Source organism: Panulirus ornatus, chromosome 50 (assembly GCF_036320965.1).
Source record: "Panulirus ornatus isolate Po-2019 chromosome 50, ASM3632096v1, whole genome shotgun sequence".
Classification (NCBI taxonomy): Eukaryota; Metazoa; Arthropoda; class Malacostraca; order Decapoda; family Palinuridae; genus Panulirus; species Panulirus ornatus.
In genome coordinates, this window is record NC_092273.1 from 13,903,809 (window position 1) to 13,913,424 (window position 9,616).

General features: G+C 42.7%; 1 protein-coding gene across 1 annotated transcript in view; it reads right to left on the reverse strand.

The window, feature by feature from the left end:
- Positions 1–3,449: 3,449 nt before the first annotated feature.
- The window catches only part of LOC139764618 (pro-resilin-like), a 27,802-nt gene continuing 21,635 nt past the window's right edge, over positions 3,450–9,616 (reverse strand). Inside the window, exons 2-4 of the mRNA XM_071691466.1 lie at positions 6,741–6,903; positions 5,730–5,947; positions 3,450–5,445 (exon numbers count right to left, since the gene is read on the reverse strand). Coding sequence (XP_071547567.1) covers positions 5,271–5,445; positions 5,730–5,947; positions 6,741–6,746 — 399 coding nt within the window. The 5' untranslated portion in view covers positions 6,747–6,903 and the 3' untranslated portion in view covers positions 3,450–5,270. The remainder of the gene's footprint in view (positions 5,446–5,729; positions 5,948–6,740; positions 6,904–9,616) is intronic.

Genomic DNA, 9,616 nt, shown 5'->3' on the forward strand with positions numbered 1-9,616 from the left:
TATATATAAATATCTATTTATCTATTTTCCTTTATCGCTGTCTCCCGCATTAGCGAGGTAGCGCAAGGAAACAGACGAAAGAATGGCCCAACCCACCCACATACACATGTATATACATACACGTCCACACACACAAATATACATACCTATACATCTCAACGTATACATATATATATATATACATACACAGACATATACATATATACACATGTACATAATTCATACTGTCTGCCTTTATTCATTCCCGTCGCCACCCCGCCACACATGAAATAACAACCCTCCACCCCCCCCCCCCCCCTCCTGTGCGCGAGGTAGCGCTAGGAAGACAACAAAAGCCACATTCGTTCACACTCAGTCTCTAGCTGTCGTGTAATAATGCACCGAAAGCACAGCTCCCTTTCCACATCCAGGCCCCACAGAACTTTCCATGGTTTACCCCAGACGCTTCACATGCCCTAGTTCAATCCATTGACAGCACGTCGACCCCGGTATACCAAATCGTTCCAATTCACTCTACTCCTTGCACGCCTTTCACCCTCCTGCATGTTCAGGCCCCGATCAGTCAAAATCTTTTTCACTCCATCCTTACACCTACAATTAGGTCTCCCACGTCTCCTCGTTCCCTCCACCTCTGACACATATATCCTCTTGGTCAATCATTCCTCACTCATTCTCTCCATGTGACCAAACCATTTCAAAACACCCTCATCTGCGCTCTCAACCACACTCTTTTTATTACCACACATCTCTCTTACCCTTACATTACTTACTCGATCAAACCACCTCACACCACATATTGTCCTCAAACATCTCATTTCCAGCAAATCCATCCTCCTCCGTACACTCTATCCTAAGCCCTCGCCTCGCAACCATACAACGTTGTTGGAACCACTATTCCTTCAAACATACCCATTTTTGCTTTCCGAGAAAATATTCTCGACTTCCACACATTCTTCAATGCTCCCAGAATTTTCGCCCCCTCCCCCACCCTATGATTCACTTCCGCTTCCATGGTTCCATCCGCTGCCAGATCCACTCCCAGATATCTAAAACACTTTACTTCCTCCAGTTTTTATCCGTTCAAACTTACCTCCCAGTTGACTTGACCCTTAACCCTACTGTACTTAACAACCTTGCTCTTATTCTCATTTACTCTCAACTTTCTTATTTCACACACTTTACCAAACTCAGTCACCAGCTTCTGCAGTTTCTCACGTGAATAAGCCACCAGCGCTGTATCATCAGCGAACAACAACTGACTCACTTCCCAAGCTCTCTCATCCACAACAGACTGCATACTTGCCCCTCTTTCCAAAACTCTTGCATTCACCTCCCTAACAACTCCATCCATAAACAAATTAAACAACCATGGAGACATCACACACCGCTGCCGCAAACCTACATTCACTGAGAACCAATCACTTTCCTATCTTCCTACACGTACACATGCCTTACATCCTCGATGAAAACTTTTCACTCCTTCTAACAACTTGCCTCCCACACCATATATTCTTAAGACCTTCCACTGAGCATCTCTATCAACTCCATCATATGCCTTCTCCAAATCCATAAATGCTACATACAAATCCATTTGCCTTTCTAAGTATTTCCCACATACACTCTCCATATACTCGTACATGTATTGGTTCGACACCATTTTTTCTGTGATTTTCACTTCAATCGGTGATTTACCAGTTCATCTACGCACCAAAACTAGTTTGGGATTTTGAGCGATTTTGTCTTGCAGTGGTGTTTTAATGTTTAGAGAACAAAATACAGGCTGAGGAGCATCATTTGAAACATTATGCTGTAGTCTAGAGTATCAAGTAGAGTGGTGGTAAAGGATATCAGTAGCAGCAAAATGTGGGGTTAACTAACAAGAAAATACACGACTGAGGTTTATGTGACATTCTCGTGGTGAAATAATCGTATATCTGGTCTCTGAGACTAGTGTTTCTGACAGTGTGAGCAGTGAGCGCCAAGAATCTGCCTCAGTGTGCCTCAGGCTATCTTCAGGGAATGAAGTTCTTTTTTTCTCGTTGCCACCTCGTTTTAGGAATCTCACTTCTGGGCTCAGTATTTCTTTTATCTTTATTTCTAAGATGGTTGGCTCATACCTTTCTAAGGAAAGCCAGAAAGCAAGGATATCTAGATACATGTGAGATTCTATGAGTACTAGGCGCTCACAACGCATGATCGGCTGCATCCTGCAACACCTCATCATTGCCTCGCCTCATTCAGGATATCAAGACCCTATGGATCCAAGACTTGACCCTAGAATACTTCAAAGACCATGCCAATTCCGTGTCCAGACGACTGCAGATCGCATGTTGAACTTTATAGAAGAAATTCACCTTTTAATGAAGTATCTTCATATCTCTCTTCTTCAAAGGTTTAACGACATCAGACTAATTCTTCGCGGAATCAATCTTTTATATGAATCGCTCGGCAGTAACTGGTGTAAATATTCCAGCCAAATTTCATAATGGGTTTTGAAATACATGTACATTGTCACTGGTTAGGGAAGGCTCGTATTTACAGTATGTATGGTCTTAAAGAGTTATTCTTAACACCTGATGAAGGAGTTGAGTATTTTTTTTTCTTCAACTGATGGATGCAACTTTTCGTTTGCGATCTTAGCATTGACCCAGCTATATGCTAGGCCTGAAGCCTAAGCCACCAATCAACCAACTTCGTTTGCTAAGCCTGAAGCCTAAGCCACCAATCAACCAACCTTGTCTGCTAAGCCTGAAGCCTAAGCCACCAATCAGCCAACCTCGTTTGCTAGGTCTGAAGCCTAAGCCACCAATCAACCAACCTCGTTGAGTTTGATTACCCTCTGATATGTTAATGCGAAATGTAGACGCTGAGGTAATTATATATCGCAGCTCGAATGGATGTATTTGCTTTCTAATGACGAGCAAAAGAAGCTTTCTGTAATAATATGATAAAGACATCACCACACGTGAGAGTTTGAGTGACAATTGAGCCCAATAAGCTACTGTCTTAGATGTAATGCTCTATTTACCATTCTGAGATGGAGGATTGGAATCCCCTTGCTGTGGTAACTTAGACTTGATAGAGGTCAATTGATACCTATCTAAAGTATTTCATTTGTTTCCAACAAAAGTTACACACAAGTGTCACACATTTCCTCATGTTTACATGATGGTATCATACTTTCCTCTTTTTATTTGCATTTGTGTATTTGTTCCATAAGTTGATCCTCTAATCTGTTTACGAAATGAGTGCATTGACGCACGATTTCTTATCTAATACCTTCACAAATTCGTTTTCCAGTGCTTTCTCAAAAACCATACACAGAACGGCAGGTAAATGTAGCCAGATCACGCCGTGTTAGGGCTCTGTTACCAACATAGCAGTAGGATGAACTAAATAAGCTGGGAACAACAGAGTAAAGGATCTCAATAATACTAAAAATCTGGTGACATTTTATTCACTATTTATAAACCATGATTACCAGTACTTCCAGTAGCCTATCTCTCTCACCATGGTTATAACTTTCAGCAGCCTATCTCTCTAACCATGGTTATAACTTTCAGTAGCCTATTCATCTAACCATGGTTATAACTTTCAGCAGCCTATCTCTCTAACCATGGTTATAACTTTCAGTAGCCTATTCATCTAACCATGGTTATAACTTTCAGTAGCCTATTCATCTAACCATGGTTATAACTTTCAGTAGCCTATTCATCTAACCATTGTTATAACTTTCAGTAGCCTATTCATCTAACCATTGTTATAACTTTCAGTAGCCTATCTCTCTAACCATGGTTATAACTTTCAGTAGCCTATTCATCTAACCATGGTTATAACTTTCAGCAGCCTATCTCTCTAACCATGGTTATAACTTTCAGTAGCCTATTCATCTAACCATTGTTATAACTTTCAGTAGCCTATTCATCTAACCATTGTTATAACTTTCAGTAGCCTATTCATCTAACCATGGCTATTACTTTCAGTAGCCTATCGCCATCTTGCCAGCAATGTCCCCAGTTCCACCTTACAGCTAATCTAGATCATTATGATATAAGCTTGTGTTCATGATAGAATAAGTAGAGGAAAATCGTACTTAATCAGCATCTTGCACTCCACACAATCGTGATAATACGCGACATACATCCATAAGTGATTCCTTTAGTTTGACAGAAGTGCATGTAGTCTTAGAAGAGACATTCGCTATGCCCAGTGTTCGAATCCCATAATCCCTTACAACAGTCATACTGTACTTTTAAAGAATATAGATAGATAGACAGATATATAGAGAGAGATAGACAGATACGTGGATACTTCTTCAAATCTAGCGCAAACATCAGTGTGCTCAAACAGTAGCCATGCTGGGTGAGGAAAGTGAAAAAATAAGTTCATCAAAAAAAATAATGTTAATACGCCGAGGTTTACCTGGAGCTCTTTGGGTGTTGGCAGACCTGATATTACAGGAAGAGGAAAAGACGAAACAAGGTATATCACCAGAGTTTCTCTACACAAGTTCAAAATGGAGGTTTTATCCTAAACGGTTAATACTCGTGTGGCTGGTTTCAGCACAGAAGTAGTAGGAAGAAACAGCCAATCGAATGCCTCGAGTCTACTAGATCTTAGGAGCTAGAACATACGCAAGAAAGCAGTGACCGAAATGAGAGGGCAAAGCAACTTTACGGTGCACGGGAAAAAAAAAAAAAAAGGGCAAGAAAACTGATACGGCTGGAAGGTGATAAAGTGGAAGACTTTTTATTACCACTCTAGCTAAAAGCAATGTTAAGGTGTCAGTGTAGTGCATGAATTCAAACTGAAGATTGAGAATATGAACATCTAATGCTCCTGACATTCATTGGCAAACATTCACACTTTCCACGAATAAGCGATAAATCCAGTGCGAAGTTATGATCACCAACATACACACCACTAAATCTTGTTTCCTAACTGGGACACGACCATTATACATCCATTAAATGCTTGTAAACAACTCTCATACATCGTTGTCTCCCTTAAAACACTATAAATGAAAGACTTTGGGTTTGTGCCATTTCACTGACACAAAATAAAGATGTGTAACAGTTTGTATGCCTGCAGGAGATTAGACTGAACCCTAAGAAGCCTATTCCATAAACTACTGGAGCCGTCTTAGATTACCCAGTGCTTTCTTCATGTATTTATTATCATCTTACTGAAGAAATGGGGTCTACAACACTCATTACTGGACAACAGAAAACGAAGGTGCATTAAACTATATTGTATCATAATTTTCCAGACTAGGCGTAAGACTGGCCTTGGCCAGAGTACGATTGGCCTTGGCCAGAGCCACTCTGGCCGGATCCGCTGGGGAACTGGGCCTCACCCTCGTAGGTGACGACGGGGCGGTAGCCGGAGGCGTCGGCGGTGTAGTCCACAAGCAGACGACGACTGTCCGGCAGCTGCACGTAGTAACTGCGAGCGGAGGAAGGGAGTGAGTCTGTGTGTGAGTGCGAGCGGAGGAAGGGAGTGTGTGTGTGTGTGTGTGTGTGTGTGTATGTGTGTGTGGGAGGAACATAAACACAGATCATTATGTACAAAGAGGCGTCCAACCTAATGAAAAGGAATGTGAAATATGGTCGCTGTTCCCTTTTATGTGGGGTTTTCTAAGGGGGTTCACTGTCCCAGGGTGAGATGTGAGGTGGTACCGCAGAGTGCAGTGTCCGTGTCCTTTAAGTTTACTGAGGGCGTCAGCTTACCTGCCCTGGGTGTTGGCTCCGTCCCTCTGCTCCTGGTGGCCGTAGAAGTTGGCTGAGGGCGGGTCGTTCACTTCCCACTGGAAATTATACTGGGCGGGGGCGAAAGAGCCCTGGCCCCCTTGACCACCCTGACCCCCATGTCCTCCACTCCCTTGGTTGCCATAGCCTTCCGGGACAGCCCAAGCTGCCACCGCCACCGTCAGTACCAGAAACGCTGCCTGTCGGGGGGAGAGAAACCACTCATGCATTATCCTGAAGGACAGGAGAGGAGCCATGATGTACGGTCAAAATGATCAACTGCTGTAACAAGACCTTTGTGTTATAACGCGACGCTCGACGATCCTAACACCACCTCGAGCGTTTACCCTCACATCCGGTCTGTCAGACCTACCAAGGATGACAGAGGGATGAGGATCCGCTTCCTTCTCCAGAATCACACACTCCAAGCCTATCAAACTTCGAGCGCGTTCAACCACACACATTCACCAAGCCTCTGGTTTTCGTTGTTGTAAGCCATATATCCCTTTAGTTGACTGGTTCCTCTTTTCTAACAGACAAAATATAGCCAACAAATGTTAATATACATTTAAGAGAGAAACAATCCTTGCATAATGTGTATGACAATACAACTGCGATCCCCTGTTATTTACTGACGAATCGAGTTAGTATGAAAAGTATAAAAGTATGGAACGAATCGAGTTAATATGAAAAGTATAAAAGTATGGGACGCTTTCATAATTGTGGAATTTTATCTCAAAAGTTATAGACTGATGATGCCATTATCTCTCGTAACCAATTGATTTTACTTCCGCCTGAATGAGGTAGCGTCAGGAACAAAAGTAAGTTGGCCTCATTGGCACACATTCAACTCTCAACTGTCATATACAACGTACTGAAACCAGATGTTGCGTGGTTCTTTTTGTACCCATAACCACACTACAGAAAGCGTATCTAAAGTCTCCTACAAAGGTTCGAATCTCAACATTTCTAGTTTGACAGACGCCAGATTACCTTCATGGTTGTGTAGGTGATGGCTGGAGGTTGTCACTTGCTCTGATGATCCATCGTCTCTCACTCGACTTTATATAGTGCTCCTTACAGATCTCGTGACGTCACGGTACTCTCAACTCATGGAATCTCACTCCTGTTTCATGAGGCGAAAAGTCACTCAACCCTATAGTGAAAGGATGAGTCTCGTGATGCGCTGCACGTCAATATATGCATATATATATATATATATATATATATATATATATATATATATATATATATATATATATATATATATATATATATATCTTTCAAACCATTCGCCATTTCCCGCGTCAGCGAGGTAGCGTTAAGAACAGAGGACTAGGCCTTGGAGGGAATATCCTCACCTGGCCCCCTTCTCTGTTCCTTCTTTTGGAATATTAAAAACAAAAATGATGAGAGGGGAGGATTTCCAGCCCCCCCCCCCGCTCCCTCCCCTTTTAGTCGCCTTCTACGACACGCAGGGAACACGTGGGAAGTATTCTTTCTCCCCTGTATATATATATATATATATATATATATATATATATATATATATATATATATATATATATATATATATATATATATATATATATCCCTGGGGATAAGGGAGAAAGATATACTTCCCACGTATTCCCTATATATCGTAAAAGGCGACCAAAGGAGGCGGGAGAGGGGGACTGGGAACCTTCCCCTCCTTGTATTTCAATTTCTAAAAGGGGAAACAGAATGTATATATATATATATATATATATATATATATATATATATATATATATATATATCATCCCTGGGGATAGGGGAGAAAGAATACTTCCCACGTATTCCCTGCGTGTCGTAGAAGGCGACTAAAAGGGGAGGGTGTGGGGGTCTGGAAATCCTCCCCTCTCTTTTTTTTTTCTTAATTTTGCAAAAGAAGGAACAGAGAAGGGGGCCAGATGAGGATATACCCTCCAAGGCCCAGTCCTCTGTTCTTAACGCTACCTCGCTAACGCGGGAAATGGCGAATAGTACGAAAGAAAGATATGTATATACATACACATATACATCTGTCGCTTTAGCAAGGTATAGCCAAAAACATATGGCTGAACCTGAGATGAAACAAAATCATCACTTGGCCCCCTTCTCTTTTCCTTTTGGAAAAGTAAAACAGGAGGGGCGGATTTCCAGCCCACAGTTTCCACCCCTTTTAGTCGCCTTCTACGACACACAGGGAATACGTGAGTAGCATTCTTTCTCCTCTATCCCCAGGGATGATATATATATATATATATATATATATATATATATATATATATATATATATATATATATATATATATATATATATGAAGACACGCAGCTTCACATGTCGTTTCATAAACCTGATTTATCTCGCTCAATTCATCATCTACGTTTTAGGAGATGATTTTCATTCATTTGCAAAGAAAAAAGAAATGCTACTTCAGCGGCGAATTGTTCAGTAGCTTATCGCATGTTCACGGGAGAGCGTGTCTTGTGTCCAGGCTTTCTGGAGACCAACGACACTCAGGAGCCTCCTCCCTGTTGAAATTGCGGCTTGGGCGTTGTAGAAAGAGCTACAGATGGCACGTGTGGCATAGAAGAGGGAGACTGGAGGAAAGAAAAGCTATGAGAGGAGGAGTGGACATATGTGGAGCGAAGTAGGATGTGTTCAGGCGAAAGGAAGAGTGACTTGAAGGGAGGGGGATGAAGATTAAGACGACGGGGCAGGGCCTAGGACGACGGGGCAACGTCTAGGACGATAGGACAGGGTCTAGGACGACGGGGTAGGGTCTAGGACGATGAGACAGGGTCTAGGACGACTGGGCAGGGTCTAGGACGACAGAGCAGGGTCCAAGACTACGCAGCAGTGTCTAGGGAGACAGAGAAGCATCAAGGGTGACGTGGCAGAGTCTAGGGCAACGGGGTAGATTCTAGGGAGACGGAGTCAAGAGTGTAAGGAGATGGGACAGAATCCAGGACTAGCGCGATAAGAGCAACGTCTCAGATGATGGGGGACCAGAGTATAGGACGATAGGAAAGTCTCGTGGCGAGGAGGGAAGTAGTCGGTAAGACCGCCTTAACTGTGTTGTCGTGAGTCCATCACCTGAGCATAAGATGTTGAGGGTAAGCATTCTAACCTCTCTCTCTCTCTCTCTCTCTCTCTCTCTCTCTCTCTCTCTCTCTCTCTCTCTCACACACACACACACACACACACACACACACACACACACACACACACACACACACACACACACACACACACACACGCACGCAAACACGCATTCTTGCAAACCTAGAAGTCCCTTGGAATATTGACAAAACCTGAATAATTAAACCTAGAAATCACTTCGAGTATTGACAAAAACATGAAGGATAACACTAATTATCCCTTAGAATTTTGACAAAACCTACAAATTAAATCTAGAAATCAGCTAGAATATCGAAACCTAAATATCAAACCTAGAAATCACTTAGAATATTGACAAAACATGATTGTTAAACCTAAAAATCACTTATCATATTGACAAAACCTACGTATTAAACCTAGGGAATAAGATGCAAATCTCTGGTGCAATCAGAAGTTGGATAGCAGCGGTGCACGAGCTGAGGTCATAAACTGGAAGCTGATCCTTTCACCTGGGCGAACAAGCGTGCCAGCGACGAACAGATTGACGGAGGAGGAAGAAGCAAGAGGATGCTATGCCTATGGAGACGCCCTGCACGTGTGGAGGAGGAGTGAGGAGGTTGGCCGCAGCTACAGGGAGGGACAGAGTCCTGCAAACACACATGGCACCTGGGTTGAGCGTACGTCGACTGCCACGCTCAGGATTCGAACCCATACGAAGTCCAACTCCGGGTTGGCCCGCGCT